The sequence below is a fragment of the Arachis hypogaea genome, chromosome 12 (assembly GCF_003086295.3).
Source record: "Arachis hypogaea cultivar Tifrunner chromosome 12, arahy.Tifrunner.gnm2.J5K5, whole genome shotgun sequence".
NCBI lineage: Eukaryota > Viridiplantae > Streptophyta > Magnoliopsida > Fabales > Fabaceae > Arachis > Arachis hypogaea.
In genome coordinates, this window is record NC_092047.1 from 17,617,341 (window position 1) to 17,634,618 (window position 17,278).

Here is a 17,278-nt window from a genome sequence, read left to right on the forward strand (position 1 = left end):
CATATTAGTTAAATTATATTTTATTATTTCATTTTGCATATTTTAAAATTACGCGATTATACTATAAGGGTGACATTAGTTTTTATAATTTAATATGAATCTTCTTACTATTTTATTTTTGAACGCCCTCCATAAAAAATGGTTATTTAAAGTGAAACATTACATAAAGAGAGATAAAAAAAAAAATTAAATTTATCATTTTGGTTTGCTTTTTAATCCTCACTTGATATTATTCAAATTTAATAGTTGATAGCAGTGATTCTTTGTGATTAATTTAAAATATCTCTCTCTCTCTCCTTCTAAAATCTTTCTCTCTCACTAATTTTGAACAAACTCAATTTTATTATTAATTTTTTTTAAGTTTGAATATTTTAAATTTTTTAGAATAATATTTTTTAAATTATCTAATGCATAAAAAAGTCATATATTTTTATTTATCTTAAAAATTAAAAATAAATAATATTATTTTTTTATAATAAATATTTTTAAATTAAGTAATGCATAAAAGGTCACATCTTTTTATTTATCCTAAAAATTAAAAATTAAAATTTAATGATATTTTTTTAACAAAATTAAAATCAAACACAATAACCATAAAAGATCTTAAAAAAATTGTGTTTACGTATGAGAATATTACAATTTATTATATTGTATGTTATCTTTGTACTACAGAATAAAAGGTAGAATTCTATATTTTTTTGTTATTTATTTTTTTATTTTAGTAGTTATTTATTAATAAATGTTGAATTAACGATTCTGTTTACTATATTTCGATATGTTTATTTCATTTACATTAAATAAGTTGTCCAAATTCAACCCATTTTCTTAAACCACTTTTTGATCACATAGTTGGAATCATTTAAACTCAAATTTTAAATCCTAAATTTTGCAAGGTAAAAAAATACAATAAAATAAATTAGAAATTCTAATAAAATAAAATAATTTAAAAAATAGAATATATATATATATATATATATATATATATATATATATATATATATATATATATATAATAATAATAATAATATTACATGCATGACCCATGAAGTAGAAAAAGAAAGATAAAAAAAGTAACCATAAAGGTTGAAATAATATTAGGTTATCAGATTATTTAAAAAATTAATTAACAAATGTTTTTATTTGGTCACATCTTTGATATTAGATATCAATCTAATAATTAATAAAAAATAATATTATTTAATGTAAAACAGATAAAAAATAAAAAAATTAACAAAATATTCGTGGGCATTTTTTATTCTACTTTTGGTAAGTGCAGAACCTTCTTGCATCTTTTATATGCTATATGTCGAATATGTGGAACGAGTAATATTAAATTAATTAATTTTTTTCAATATAATTTATTTATAAATAAGTTTGCATGTATTTAAATATCAAATCTAACACTCTACATAATCAATAGTTTAGAAAATGAACATATTAATATTTTAATAGACTATTAGTAGGTGTAGACTTTCTTGCGTTCTTTATATGTCAATCAAATAACCAGTGCCACATGCTAAACAAATGATATCATAGAAGACAAAATAAATAATTTTTTTGTAATATAATTTATTTATTTTAGTTTAATTTAAAAATAAATATTTATGTATTTAAATTTTAAATACAATACTCTACATAATTAATAATTTAATAATAAAAAAATTATCTATTATGAAATAATTAAAAAAATAAATTAATAAAATATTTATGAGACTTCTTCCGTTCATCATTAATAAGTACAAATATGTTTTAAAAAAATACATATCAAATAAAAAAATCAGTTTATTCGTTAAATTAAAATGATGAGAGAAAAAGATTGAGCACTATTTTTATAGGTGACAAGTTGGGGACAAATTAAAAAAAGTAAAAGAATAATAAAAAATTGGGTAAGTAAATTAAAGAGAAAAAAAATATAGGTGAAAGTTACAGGTAAATTCAACAAAAGCAACAAAATTAAATAAAATTTGTAACGACGGAGGCAATGCAATCGAAAGTGTAAAAAAAAGATGTCAAAAAGAAAATTACAGCAAAATGCATCGAGCTGTCAAAATAAAGAGAAGCAGCAAGAATGAATGAAATTATAAAAAAATAAAAAAAAGATATATTCTTTATGATTAAAAAAATTCTAATAGAATAATTAGAATGACATCAAACTATGAGTACAGTATTTACAGGCATACTCAGAACACGATACAAATAAAAAAGCGTTAAACTGAATGGCTTCTAATTAAACACTTGTTGACTTCTAATTGTTCTTTTTCTCATTTTGTATATGGCCCCGAAAATCGACCTTTTAACATAATCGTTATCTAGTTTAACTGTTTAAGACTTTATAAAAACTTATTTAAATAATTATTCCATACAAAGAAGCGTTCAGAACATAAGTAAGGAGAATCGAAAAAAGAGTGAAAAATTAAAAGAGGGAGATTGTGAGAATAAACAGTTGAATGGAAGTTATGCTTGAAGTTTTCGTAACTCTAAGTGAAATAAATAATTACAAAATAGTTTTGAATTATGTTAGTAGAGTTAAAATAAAAAATAAAAAAGTGGACACTAAACTTCATATATTGACATTATATATTGATATAGATATAGATAAATAGAAGACTCAAATGTAGTTATTTTTAAAATATTGTAGTGGAGTAATTTTAACTTCTACTTTATTTATTTATCTAATTTACCTAAAAAATATTATAAAAAAATAGAGTATTGTTTTAAATATAAGATTAAAAGTCTAAATTGTCTGAATTTTTTTCTTAAACATAGATATTATTTTATTATTATAAAATAATAATGTTTTATAAGAAAGTATAAAAGAAGTTGGGTATTCCCAATTATCACCAAATGTGATTGGAAGACAAATAGCTTAAGAAAGAGTAAAGTAAGAATAAAGAGAAATTATTGGCATTCATCAGGTATGGCTATTGAGTTCACGCACTAGACTACTGGCTTCTTGCACTATCTCCGGCGCTGGGCTTATTAGCTTCTCAAAGACACACCTATTACTCGCTTTTCAAGTGCTCCAACACAGTGCCGCGATGAAGAGGATCTTTTGTCTACCTTCGATTTGAGCCGTTACCCAAGATAAGGCTCGTTGCCACCAATTGATGAAGGTCTTCTCTTCTCTCTGCAATAAGTCAGGGGTTATTAAGCTTAGACTCCAGATTATTGAAGACAGAGGGCATTGGAACAGGGCATGAGAAATTGATTCATCTTTCAGCATGCATCTTGGACAAGTGGTGGGGTGGATGCAAACCGGTTATGGATTTGTTACAAAATCGGAAGCTTTTCATGAAGACTCTTTCATAAAAAAATCTTAATTTTATGAGGTAATTTCAATTCCCAAATGCTATTCCATACTCTGTTATTCTGTATGTTCTGAGGCATCAATGAAATAGGAGAATGAAAGAACCCGTAAGCAACTTTGTATCCTGACCCAACTTCGTATATACCAAATTTTGTTCAGCACCAATTAACTTCATCCTCCTTCTCTGTTGGTTTGATGGAAAAATTTTTATTGCATATATCAACTGGAAAAATTGACTCAATCAGGTTTCTGTTCCAACTTCTATCAGGATTTAGTAGCGCACTAACATAATACACTTGCAGATTTGGTGAGATTGTCACTGCAGCTTGAGGGACATTAAAGGGCAATGTTGGTGGGAGCCAGGGATCATGGAAGATGCGGATATTAGCACTAGAGCCTATTTTCCATAACAAGCCTTTCTCAATCACCTTGCGGCCTTCAAGAACACTTCTCCAGCCCCACGACGGTATGCTTCCTATCTCTGCATGTAAGAAATCTATATATCTGAAATATTTAGCTTTGAACATTCTTGACATTGTAGAATTAGGGTATTTCATTAGACGCCAATATTGCTTGCCCGATAAGGCCAAATTTTGTGTCCTTAGATCTTTGATCCCCAACCCTCCATCTTTCTTCGGTCTCGTCATTGTGTCCCATTTAATCCAAACCATTCTTCGTTCTGCGCCTTTTTGACCCACCAAAATTGCGAGAGCATGCTATGAATCTCAGTTAACAGCGTGTCCGGGAGCTTGAAACAAGAGAGTGTGTAAATAGGAATCGCTTCTCCCACCGCTCTCAATAGTGTGTGCCTGCCACCTGAGGACAATAAACTTCTTTTTCAACTCATAATCCTCTTCTGAACTTTATCCTTGATAGCTCCAAAGGTTGCTTTCTTTGATTTCTGAACTATGGAGGGCAGCCCCAAGTATTTGTCTTGGGCTCCGATATATTCAATATTTAGCGTCTGCGCAATTGCTAGTCTTGTGTTCTGAGGTGTGTTGTGACTGAAAAAGATGACCGACTTATTCAAATTGACTTTTTGACCACTGAAGCCCTCGTAGATCTCTAGCAATTCTAAAATGCTTTGGCTTGTATTAGGTGAGCCCTTGCAAAAAAGGATTGAATCATCAGCAAACAAAAGGTGATTAACTGTTTGGCATCTCCGATTAACTTGAACTCCTTGAATTAATCTGTTTTGCTCTGCCTTAAACTGTCTGAATTTTTAAAAATATAAATTATTACTATATCATTTTATTTTATAAGAGATTAATTATCTAATATTCCAAAATATTAGAAAAATTTATTATGTTTTATTTTAAAATTAGTAATTTAGTTTAACTATATTATAGTAATGTTTTGAAAACCGGACCGATTCAACAGCGAACCGACAACATTAACAGTTCGGTCAGATATATAAAACCGTTGTTCAGAAAATTGTGAATTGGCCCAGAATCAGTCGGTCGGACCGAATCGGAACCCACCCGGTTTACAAAAAAACGGAAACCCCTTCGTTTCTTTCTCCCTTACTCCCTTTCTTTCGTCAAGAAATAAATCACACAAACCCAGCCAAAAAATCCTAGCCCTGTAAGCCTACACCACCGCCGCAAGGAGAGGCATACTGCCGCCGTTCGTCGTACTCAAAGTTCGCCATCCGTCCGTCTATCTAGCTTCCCTCGTGCTCCAAGACTTCAACCCCTGTTCGCTGTCACCGATTGCGGCTGCTTCCTCGAGCTCGGCGTCCGTCGTCTTTGTCTGCTCAGCCGCGCTTCCGTCGCCGTTCACGTTCGCGTCTTCGTTCGCGTTCTTCGCCGTTTACATTCGCTCGGCGTTCACCGTTCGCGTTCACTCGCCGTTCGCCGTTCTAGTTCGCATTCGCGTTCGTCTGGAAGCCACGTTGCTCTGCTTCAAACTCTGCGACCAACCCGCGCGCTCCACCTAGCCGTCGAACTGCTCTTTTTTGTCTTCGCCGTGAGTTCCCTAAACCCGCCACCAGACAATGCACTCACACAACACCAACACTCTGCTTCAAACTCTGCAACTTCTGATTTTTATTACAATAAGTAACTATTTGATTTGGTAGTGGTTTGGATTTTTTTATAGACTGAATTAAAGCTTACAATAGTTATGTTCTCTTCTCTGTCACATTGATATTAAGCTTTGAATTCTCTTATTTTGTTTTAATTTTACCGCACTCAACATGTTTGATGAAATGCTTTAACCATATTTCTGGTTGGTTTTATAATTTCTAGCTTTTAGAAACTTAGTAAGTTGATTGCATGTGAAATTAGAATAATTGGATCTTAGTAATTAAAAAATTTTAACTGCACAAATAGCATCTTTGAAAAAAACATATTAGCATGATGATTCCACTTGCATTAGTGTTCTTCTGTTAAATTTTAACTGTTATTGTGAACTTGTTAATTTGCTAATTGTTCTTGTGTTGTTGTTCTGTTGTTCTTCTGTTACTTTTAATTTTTTTTTTTTGTTTTTGTTGTGATTTTCTGTTCTTGATTTAAGCTGTGATTGAAGGTTCTTTGGTTTGGGTATTCTTCACTTTCCTGTAAGCTTAGCTTTTAATTCTTTGGCATACACGTATCAAATCATTGTTTTCAGCAACGGTGATTTTTAGATTTTTTTTGGGTTGCTTTGTGTTAAATGTTTCTATTGTTGTTGTTGTTGTTGTTGTGTTTTTGCTGTGATTTAAATGTTCTTTTAATTTTTTTTTCCGAATGTCCAATCAGTACTTGGTTGATTGATTTTGCCGCTTGTATTTGATGATAAATTTTAAATTGATAATTCTATTATTGCCTTACTGTCTGTTTCTATAGTTAAATTTTATTAAAGTTTCTTGAATTTGCACTGCCTATGTTACTGATTCATGTTCCTTCATTGCTTTTTTTGTTGTTGTTAATCATTGTGATGAGCTTTGTTAAAATTGGGTTGAAAACTGTTAATCTTTTTTCATTTTTCACTGTTATTAAAAAATTTGCAATTGGTGATCATTTGATTTATTATATGCTTCATGTTTTCATTGTTCTCTTCTTATAAAGAAAAAAATTGCAATTAGTGATTGATTGTATGATTCATGTTTTGATTGTTCTGTTATATAAAAAAAATTCTGTTTTCGTTGTTTTGTTCATTGTTTGGTTGCACTGTCCCTGTTCTTGATCTTCGCCGACTTGCTACCCGTCCTCCGTGTTGGATTCTTTTTGTTTCAGACTTTGTTGTGTTTTTGTTTCAGCCTCTGTTGTGTATTTATTGTTGCAACACTATTATTTTTTGTTTTACTTTTTGACTTAGCTACATTAAGACAATATTCTCTATCTTTAACTTGTGCATTGTAATTCAATCCAGCTATTTTTAATGGAAGTATAATTATGTTAATTGTCAACAAATTTGCAGCAAGTTATTGCATATTTTAATGATTAATTACATTTAGCTGGTGATATTTTATGTAGAGTTTTAAATTTAAAAGATATTTTTTTTTGGTTGGTGATATTTTATGTAGGATTTTAAATTTGAAAAATATTTTTTTTTGGTGACTAAATTTGAAAGATATTTAGAATGTTTATTTATAATTTATTTATTATTTTATTATGGAATGATTTTTTTGGTTAAACCATAATTAGACTAATTAAACCAATAAATTAATAAATCAATAATTAAAACGGTTTGATAACTTGTCTGATTTTCAAAACCTTAATATACGGATTAAAAAAAAATCAATCATCATATAAAAATACGTATTTAGTACTTATGAAAAAGTTTAATTTCAATATTGTTAAATTATTTTAACGTGAAATGTTTTTTTTTTATAGTTGTTTATTTTATTAGAAAAATATATAAAATTATATATACCAATATACATAAAAACGTGGTTATTCATTTTTTGTTTTCACGAAAGAACTTTTATTTAATTTTTAAAAAAATATTATGAGATCATCGGAATTTAATATTTTTATTATTATTTAATTATCAACTCAATTGATACAATTATCTTATATTTTAAAATATTAATAATTAATTGATAATAAAAAATAATAATTTTTGATAATTTTCTAATATTTCAATAAATTTAATACATGGTTAGTATAAGTAACTTTTATATTTTTTATTTTATTAAATCGAGATTATCTTTAAAAAGGATAAAATCAAAATATAATTTTATTTTTTCATAATATATTTTTGTTGCCAAATCCCAAAAGTGAAGGGTAATTTAGTCAAATAATATTTACAGGGAAACAAGAAGGCAGCGGGAATGATAGAGCGGACCCGGGGCAACTAACTCGCACCAGTGCTGCTCTCTGAATCTTCCTTCCGACGTCGTTGCACCACCGCACCATCTCAACGCCGCCACCGCAAGGTCGCCAATTTGTTGCTGCTTCCGGCGGCAGCTGTAGTATCCGCACATAAGTCTCTCTATAACTATAACAAATATCAGGCAGCAATGGAGGTTCAGGTTCAGGGGCAGGCCGGGCAGGTGCAAGGGCAAGGGCAAGGGCAAGGGCAAGGGCAGGGGCAGGGTCAGGGTCAGGGAGAGAGGCTGAATCAGGCAGTACAGCAGCAGCTGAACCTGGAGCAAGTGAAGACACGCGCCATCAGCCTCTTCAAAGCCATCTCTCGCATCCTCGAAGATTTCGACGCCTACGCTCGCACCAATACTACCCCCAAGTGGTCAGTCTTCTTCTAATCAATTCATTGCTAATGAATCATTAGTTCCTCTCGCTTCGATTCGGTCAACAAATTCTCGGCCAGAATAGCCTGTAATTTTGTGAGTAGCTTGGATAAATTTCACTGAAATTGAAATGAATTAATAAATGATTCGTTTTGACAATATAATCTTTTCGAGGCAATTTTCTTGGTGGTTTGTAAAGGGGAGCAGTTATTGAGGTATATCGAGTGAATTTCTGCTTTATCTATGGGTAAATTCTGTGAGCGATATGATTTTTCATGGATGATTTGGGTACTTCAGTCAAATTGAAAGGGATTGATGAATGATTAGTTCTTAGTTCTTAATTTGAGCCTTTCTTGTGTGCATAGGCAAGACATTCTGGGGCAGTACTCCATGGTTAACCTTGAGCTCTTCAACATCGTTGACGAAATCAAGAAAGTCTCCAAGGCTTTTCTAGTCTATCCCAAGAATGTTAATGCTGAAAATGCAACTAGTATGCTCTCAATCCTCCCTTCCCTTATTCTGTTGCTATTCTTATTGTTGAATTCAATGAATTCTTTGATTTCATTCAGTACTTCCTGTTATGCTTTCGTCCAAACTACTCCCTGAAATGGAGACGGAAGATAGCTCCAAGAGAGATCAATTGCTTCAGGGGATGCAAAACCTCCCCATACCTACTCAAATTGAAAAGCTCAAGGTTATTCCCATGACCATTCACTTGATGGATTGAGTTTACCTTGCCATTGCCATATCTTTTGATTCTAGATTCTTTTTACAGGCTAGAATTGATATGATTGCAGCGGCCTGTGAAGGTGCCGAGAAAGTCTTGGCCGACACTCGCAAAGCCTATTGCTTTGGAACTCGCCAGGGCCCAACTATTACCCCAACTTTAGACAAGGGTCAGGCCGCCAAAATTCAAGAGCAAGAAAATCTACTCCGGGCTGCTGTCAATACCGGTGAGGGCTTTATCCAAACTGTATCTCTATGATGTTTGCTTATGCTTATTTCTTAGTTTTGATATTTTTATACAATAAAAACATGCTTTAGCTTCCAGGGGTGATGTATAAAATGGTTTAATCTGGGAATAAATTGTTGCACCGCAAGAATATATTATTAAGGCATGGGGCTCTTGTTGCATTAACTACAGCACCTTCATTGTAACTTTTGTCAAAACATTTTTGACATTCTAACAAAGTACAGCATTCAACTTTGGGTCGATAGCATTTTGTAATTCTAAAAGAAACTGGAGGTTGTTCAGTACGCATATCTTTATCTCTGATTCCCAAATTTCTTTCATAAGGGTAGTCCTGTTATTGTACGCTTGTAGCATTAGACTTGATGTAATTTATATGGACTAGTGCACAATAAGATGTTTTGACTAGTGGATTGTGGAGAAAGCAGTTGTTTGTGGAAAATCTACACTTTCATATTAAAGATTCTCCTCATATGCATGTTCTTTAATTTCACGATGATCATTTGGATGGAATGGTTTTTCATGCAGGATTACGGATACCTCCAGATCAGAGACAGATTACTCCGACACTTCCAATGCATTTGGCAGAAGCATTTACTCCCAATGAGGGTGCACAATCTTTTCCTGATGCATCTAACAACAGTTAGTCACTTTGAACTCACCTTTTGATTTTATCATTCTAGCACTGAGTGACATTTATTATTTACAGGTATGTATATGAAGAATACCCCGCTGTCATCAAACAGCATGGGCGGTCAGAATCCAATGGTACAGGTTAGCCATTGTCATTTCTTGAAAGTTTCGTGTTCTGATGTTTATTTGTAGTCCATTATCTTTTTCACTTTTTTTAGTCAATATTATATACAAAAGGGGATCCATGAGTACTTACTATCTTGGTTTTTGTTGCTTTAGCCATATTTTGTTTTTCTTTTTTGTTTTTTTCTTTTCTCCTTTTAAAGTTAAACTGTTAAAGTATATTAGAATTTATTGGACTTCAGAACTAGCAAAATTCGCGCTTTGAGTTTGATTCCCCAATTAACCTTCTCTATCCAATCTGTTGTATATTTCCTATCATCTATGCTCCTTGTTGCTATGTTAAGAGAATTATTGACCTCATTCTTTTGGTTTGGAATTTTGAACAATATGCATTCTTCGTTTATTTGTTTGTTTTTGGGGTATCTTAACTAACATTATCAGTGTAGGCCTCAGGATCTCAACTTTTGGGAAGATCTGCGGCTTCGCCATCTGCTGCAACCAGCGCCACTTCTTTTGACAACACTACAGCATCACCCTTACCATATGCCAATTCACCCAGGTCTTCCGCAAGTATGATGAATGCACCATCCCCTCAGCAGCAAACCCAACAACAGCAGCAGCAGCAACAATCACCAGTGCAGGCCCAACAACGGCAGAAACTGATGCAGTTACCTCAACAGCAGCAACAGCAACTTCTTGCTCAGCAGCAACAGTTCAGGCAATCTGCAATGCAAGGACTGGGACAGGTAAAAATTTGCAAGCTATGTACTCTTCATGGGGTTTGTTTATCATTGAGTAGGCTCAAGCGACTAGGTTACATGAATCGTACATACAAAAGGTTTATCTAGTCTGTTTATCTTTTTGTGAACGAGCAACTCACTCTGGGCACGTCTATATGGCTGTTTTCAATAATTATCTTTGTTCTATCAAAGGGATGGTGTATTTGTGGAAGTGAGATTGGACCTTTTGGCTGGTATGCGTTAGAATCGGTCCCTTGGCTGGCCTAGTCATGGCTTGAGAATTGATGTGTTATAAACTTGCTTAGAAACTTATGATTGGTACCAAATCGGTTACATTGTGTGATCAAGCCATATGATTTTAATAACCAAATTATTATGCTTCTCTTTTTTTCATTGGTAGTAACACGCTTCACTTTCCTCCTCAGTTGCATGGACAACATCAGATGCAATTTTCTCAATCACTTGGGCATCAGCAATTTCAGGGTAGGCAGCTTGCTTCAGGACATGTTCAACACGGCATTGGTCAAAGCCAATTAACTCAAGGAAATCAAATTACTCGTTTAGGACAGTTTTCTGGGGCTGCTAATAGTGCGTTATTCAGTGCTGCTCAAACAACACCTAATACCCAAATGGTACATTACTTATTTAATATAGTTTAATCAAACAACACTCTTTTTTCCCCTTTACTATGACTACCAGTTTTTACCTATCATGAACAGCTAATGGGAGGAGTTAGAATAGTTCAATTCATTGTATTATTTTGACAATCTGATTGTGCTATATTTGCTTTTGACAACCCTAAAAGTGATAATAAATTAAAAGAAAGATATAAGAAAAACTTTGAAGGAAGGCTGTCTTTTGGAGTCCGAAGCGTAATCATTACTTTTGCATTGTTGTGTTCCTTGCCCATCTTTTGTTTTTTGGGGTGAAGTATTTGTTGTTGTTATCTCCATTATTTTTCCTGCCGACCCCACTTAGTGGGACAAGGCTTTGTTGTTGTTGTTGTTGTTGTTATCTCCATTATTTTTCCTTTGGAAAATGGGGAGGGAGAGTCATAGTTATGTGTACTTGTTTTACCATGTGTTGTTGAATTATTTCAGCTTTGCGCATTGTTGCCGGTTCATAGACTAGGTGTGATTTTCAAAAGCTTTTGCACTCCAAACATAATCAGCCATTTTAGTTTTGTTACAATAAGCATGTACGGTTAGGATAATTTATGTCACTTTTAAGTATAGTTAAAATTCGCAATAAATTTATATAAAATATCATTATTATTTCACCTGTTGAGTTGAAATATAATAATCTATCATGTAGATAATTTTTCTCCCAATTTTTTATTTTTTAAATGAACTTAAATAAAAATGTGATCATATAGCTCTTTTTTTGTACCTTTTTAACATGTATGTACATTTGAATCTATAAAAAAATTTATCTAATAATTTCTTTGAAATTGGATCACCTTATTCATATGGGGCTATGGAAAAGTTTTCCTTTTTTTTCTTTCAATAGTGTTTCTCTTAGGTAGTGGGATCGGATGGCTTCTTGTGTTAGGAAGATGGTGTTGTGATCTACTCATTTTTGTTTAAAATGGAATTATTCGAGATGTAGAGTCTCTGATTGGTTAGTAGCAGTTATCACAATATAAAATTAACAATATAACCCAAATTGATTTTCTATTGCCATGTTTCTTTCGTGTACCCTTACTGTTAATGCGCTTTTCTTCTGCAATGATAGCTTCTACAATGGTTTCTTTTGTTACCATCCTTACTGTTAATGTACTTTTCTTCTGCAATAATTGCTTTTTTGACGTTTTTCCCCCCTTTCAGATTCCAAACATTTCGGCCACTATGTCCTCACGGATGCAGGTTTGTCTGTTTTCTCTAAATGCATTTTTCCTAATAGATCTTGGTTAAGTTAAAATTTTGTTTGGCTGATATGAAAGAAATGAAGTTGAAGAAATTGAAAATCCATAATGTATTGTGATTTGTTAATTGCATGCTTTAGTGCTTAGGTTGTGTTTGATTAGTGTCTCAATATAAATGATAGAGATAGGACACAGTAGATAGAAAAGTTGTATCTGTCCCCATCCCATTGTTCTTAGGTTGTTTTTTTTTTTATTTTTTTTTTAAAACAAGTTTTGTAACACAATTTTCATCATCAAAGCATTGCATTCATTTTGTATAACATAATTTTTTTTTTCTTTCACTTTGTATTTCTTAACTACTTAGAATGTATATAGTTGCTCAGCTTTACTTGCTTGATTAACCTTATCACAAGAGAATCACATTTCAAACTTGTACTCTACATTTTCAGTTTGGATTACCCGGAAACAACCCTCAGCGAAGTCATGCGACACAAATGTTGGGTGATCAAAGTATGAATTTATTCCTTAATATCTTTGCATTTAGAGTAGTGATAATAAGAATCTTGGTACTCAGTCATCTCACCATCATAAGATGAAGTGACTTCCACTTCAAGTATGCGTGGACCACACATTACTCGATGGTGAAGATTCACAAATGTTTCTCGTAATTTATTTTATCATTAGTTAGTTACGGAATCTTAGAGCAACAATTGAGTTGTCTCTGTGTGACCTCAAGGCACGGGTTCAAGCTGTGGAAACAGCTATTGATGTAATTATCACGTTAGGCTGCATAAACACCCTTTGAGTGCGGCCCTTCCTTTCCTTGGATCCTACATTGACACGGGATGCTTATGCACCGAGCTGTTTTTTTAGTTACGGAACCTTCTGTGTTAGGATTTAGGGTTTAAGGACCCTATAAAATTACCTGGTACAGATGTACCGTATGTTGTTTGTGACTGAGATTTTGCGAATTTATGAAGCTTATGGTTAGATCTTAGCTGTTTATTATGAAACGAGCATCGGTAGCGAAGGAAATTCCATATACTTTGTACTGACGGAATCCGGGGATTTAATTTGCAGTGTTTAACCTTGGAAGTGGCAATCCTGGTGGTATGATGTCCATACAACAACAGCAGCAACTTGGATCGCAAGGCGCATTTGGTGGCATGGCGTCAAATGCTCAGAATCTACAATCCAATATGGTGACGCTTCAGAACTCGCAACAGAATCATCCCAATTTCAACCAACAGAGGCAGCAAAATCCACAACAGTGATACTTTTTTTGTTACCCAAATGTATAATGCCACAAGTTTCGACCTAAATTGGAACCCATGATTACTAACAATTCTCCTTTTCTAGAGTTTATACTAATTTTGAGTTTCAAAATCATTGATGTAATAAAATTCATTGCATTGTCATCCATTTATATTTGATTTCACCCTGCTAAAATGTTGGTAATGTGTGGGAGGATATTTAAGTGTTTCCGTAAATTTGATTGTACTTGAGTAATCCTTTGTAGGCATTTTCAAATATATTTTATTCATATTGATGGTGTTGATTCAATTAACCTAAACCGAGTCTACCATTATTTGCCACAGCTACTCCTTGAAACTTTAATTGAGATGCAAAAATCTTGAGTGGTATCTATTTATCTACAATTCAGGAATTTATTCTTAGAGTGCTTATAAATGAACAAGTTTTTCCAAATTTATAGGAATAAAAAAATGTATATAAAAAGAAAAAACAGATCTAGTGCCTTCATTTTACTCTCCTTTCTTGTTTCCGTTGAAAATTAAAGATGGATTTTTTCATGGTGAATCCACGGCATTTCAAGATTTCTGATATAGCATTGATCAATGATGGGTGTGAACAAACTAATGGGGTCTTTGAGAAATTAATTTATTTGATAAAAAAATGTGTTCTTCATGCTCTATCTATTGGTCCAATCCCAATCCATGTTGCATTCATCATGGATGGGAATCGTAGGTATGCTAAAAAGAACAACTTGGTTGAAGGCTCAGGTTACAAAGCTGGGTTCTTTTCTCTCGTTTCAATGCTCAATCTTTGTTATGAGTTAGGTGTAAGATATGTAACAATCTTTGCATTCAGCATTGATAATTTCAAGAGGTGTCCTGAGGAAACAAGGTTCCTAATGGACCTTATGAAGGAGAAGATTGAATCGTTGATCATGGACGAAAACAACGAAAGTATCAACATCGCGAATCGGTTCGGCATGAGAGTTCATTTTGTAGGAGATCTAAAACTTCTTGATAAGCCTCTAAGGTTGGCAGCAAAAAGGATCATGGAAGCAACTGTTAATAACTCTAGAGTTGTGCTTTCCATTTGTGTTGCATATAATTCCACCCTAGAGATTTTGCATTCCCTAGAGGAATGTTGTGAAGAAAAATGTGATGAGATTAGGGTTTTGGATGAAAGTGGTTCAGGGTATGGATTAATTAAGATTAGGAGGGATTATTTGAAGGAATATGATGATTCAATGTGTTTGATAAATTTGGAAGATGTTGAGAGGAACATGTATATGGCAATTGCACCATGCCCTAATATCTTGATTAGGACTTCAGGGGAGAATAGATTAAGCAATTTTCTTTTGTGGCAAAGCACATTTTGTTACTTGTATTCACCATTTGTTCTTTGGCCAGATTTCGGATTTTGGCATTTTGTTTGGGCTATTTTGAACTACCAAAGGAGTTGCTTTTATTTGGACAAGAAAAGTAAACAATTATAGTTATTTTGATTTATCATTTATCTCATTAACATAGTTTTTACATCTTTATAAACAATAATGCTAGAAAGACAAAAAAAAAAAAAAATCAGAATTTATTTTATTTAATATTTATTAATTATTGTAATAATTAATGAATACTAAACTAGATAAATTCTGTCTGTTTTTAAATAATTTTTTTGATTACCAAATATTTTTACCTTTATAAATAACTTTTTTTTGTATTATTATTTTTTTTTGGGCATAGTAAAAGGTCAAGAAGCTAAGGAAAATGTCGGTGAAAAAAACAGCACAAATTATGCAATGAATAAACTAAATGCAAATGAAATAATTGTGTATTGTGGGACAATTAACAAATCCTAATTACGTGTTTAGCCTCAATAAGCTATTATAAAAATAAAAATGATAAAAATTATCGGGTACCGCACACACACATACTAACAAAAAATTTACAAATAATACATATTATTTAATCCCATAAATATATTTAAAAATGTAGTTTTTATGTATATTTTTATGTAAAATAGTTTGACATATTTATTTAATTAGGTATGTTCATATTTGACAAAATAATTATTCAAAAGTTGAGAGGTGTTATAAAATAAATAAATAAATAAATAAATAAGAGGTAACAAATATAAAATATGAAATATAATTAGATAACTCTAGAAGTAATATTCACTACAATGACCATTATAAAGGAGAGAGAGAGAGAGAGAGAGAGAGAGAGAGAGAGAGAGAGAGAGAAGTTTCGTATATAGATAATAGAGAAAGAAGATTATTGTTATTGATGTGTGTTATACACTGAGATTCATCCTCTATTTATACATGAAATGAGGCTTCATTTTTCACTATCATTAAATGTAATGACTTTGGAAATTAGCATTTCAATATAGGAAAAGATGAGCCACCTATGGTCATCCACATTTTTCTTATCGCAACACTCCCCCTTGGATGACCATTTAGGATTATTGCCTCGTTAAAACCTTACTAAAGAAAAACCCAGTGGAAAAAAACCTTAGTGAAGAAAAAAGAGTACAATATCCTTTAGTGATGGGGACTGCCTCATTAAAAACCTTGTCAAGAAAAACCCAATGGGAAAAAACCTTACCAAGGAAAAAAGAGTACAGTCTCCCCCTCTTGCCGACATCAAATCAGTACAGTCTCCCCCTCTTGCCGACATCATTTAATGTCTCGAAATCGGCGCATCCCAATCTTATGTACCAATCTTTCAAAGAAGAATTTTGGGAGTGACTTTGTAAATAAATCTGCCAGATTATCACTTGAGCGGATCTGTTAGATATCAATTGTTCCTTGATTTTGAAGATCATGAGTGAAGAAGAATTTGGGAGAAATATGCTTTGTTCTATCACCTTTAATGTATCCGCCTTTAAGTTGAGCAATGCATGTTGTATTATCTTCAAACAGGACAGTTGGAGCTATATTATGATCAATCAATCCACATGATGACAAAATATATTGGATCACACTCCTCAGCCAAAAACACTCGCGACTAGCTTCATGTGTCGCTAGTATTTCAGCATGATTAGAGGATGTTGCTGCAATCGTCTGTTTCGTGGACCTCCATGATATAGCTGTACCACCATATGTGAATAGGTATCCTGTTTGAGATCTCCCTTTATGTGGATCAGACAAATATCCAGCATCTGCATAGCCAACTAATTGTGACTTGGATTCATAGGGATAAAACAATCCCATATCAACCGTTCCATGAAGATATCGAAAGATCTGTTTGATTCCACTCTAATGTCTTCTGGTTGGAGAGGAACTATATCTTTGTTCTCTTCTTTAGGACGGAATTGATCCTTTTCTACATCCAAAGATCTTACGATCATTGGGGTACTCAAAGGATGTGACCTATCCATATAAAATCTTTTCAAGATTTTTTCTGTGTATATTTTTTGATGAATAAAGATCCCATTTTTTGTATGCTCGATCTGCAGGCCGAGACAAAATTTAGTCCTTCCAAGATCTTTCATCTCAAACTCTTATTTTAGAGTTTTTATAATTGTTGGAATCTCTTCAGGAGTCCCAATGATATTTAAATCATCAACGTACATAGCAATTATAATGAATCCAGATGCAATTTTCTTTATGAAAACACATGGACAGATATCATCATTCTTGAATCTGTTTTTGGCCAGATACTCAGTAAGACGATTATACCACATTCGTCCAGATTGCTTTAGAACGTATAAAGAT

At 32.6% G+C, this 17,278-nt stretch overlaps 2 protein-coding genes across 5 annotated transcripts; both read left to right on the forward strand.

Annotated features, from left to right (window-relative positions):
• The first annotated feature begins 4,849 nt into the window (after positions 1–4,849).
• LOC112727031 (mediator of RNA polymerase II transcription subunit 8) lies at positions 4,850–13,761 on the forward strand. Of its 4 annotated transcripts, none has more exons than XM_025776628.3 (12): positions 4,850–5,275; positions 7,545–7,981; positions 8,348–8,472; positions 8,552–8,676; positions 8,758–8,935; positions 9,481–9,594; positions 9,662–9,726; positions 10,155–10,454; positions 10,874–11,080; positions 12,275–12,313; positions 12,762–12,822; positions 13,393–13,761. In XM_025776628.3, exons 2-12 carry the CDS (start codon positions 7,755–7,757, stop codon positions 13,584–13,586), a joined length of 1,635 nt encoding a protein of 544 aa, XP_025632413.1. In that variant the 5' UTR covers positions 4,850–5,275; positions 7,545–7,754; the 3' UTR covers positions 13,587–13,761. The 4 variants fall into 4 exon arrangements, with proteins under 4 accessions (XP_025632413.1, XP_025632414.1, XP_072065048.1 ...); XM_025776629.3 differs by having other exon boundaries at positions 9,481–9,561; XM_072208947.1 differs by lacking the exon at positions 4,850–5,275 and having other exon boundaries at positions 7,545–8,078.
• Positions 13,762–14,042: 281 nt separating this feature from the next.
• Positions 14,043–15,411, forward strand: LOC112729782 (dehydrodolichyl diphosphate synthase CPT3-like). The gene has a single exon (XM_025779932.3). It carries the CDS (start codon positions 14,111–14,113, stop codon positions 15,056–15,058), a length of 948 nt encoding a protein of 315 aa, XP_025635717.1. The 5' UTR covers positions 14,043–14,110; the 3' UTR covers positions 15,059–15,411.
• The last annotated feature ends 1,867 nt before the right edge of the window (positions 15,412–17,278 follow it).

Coding starts and splice junctions, on each gene's coding strand:
- LOC112727031 (XM_025776628.3), top strand. CDS start 7,755: ATGGAGGTTCAGGTTCAGGGGCAGGCCGGGCAGGTGCAAGGGCAAGGG. Junction 9,595..9,661: donor TCCTGATGCATCTAACAACA/GTTAGTCACTTT, acceptor TATTATTTACAG/GTATGTATATGAAGAATACC. Junction 12,823..13,392: donor ACAAATGTTGGGTGATCAAA/GTATGAATTTAT, acceptor TTTAATTTGCAG/TGTTTAACCTTGGAAGTGGC.
- LOC112729782 (XM_025779932.3), top strand. CDS start 14,111: ATGGATTTTTTCATGGTGAATCCACGGCATTTCAAGATTTCTGATATA.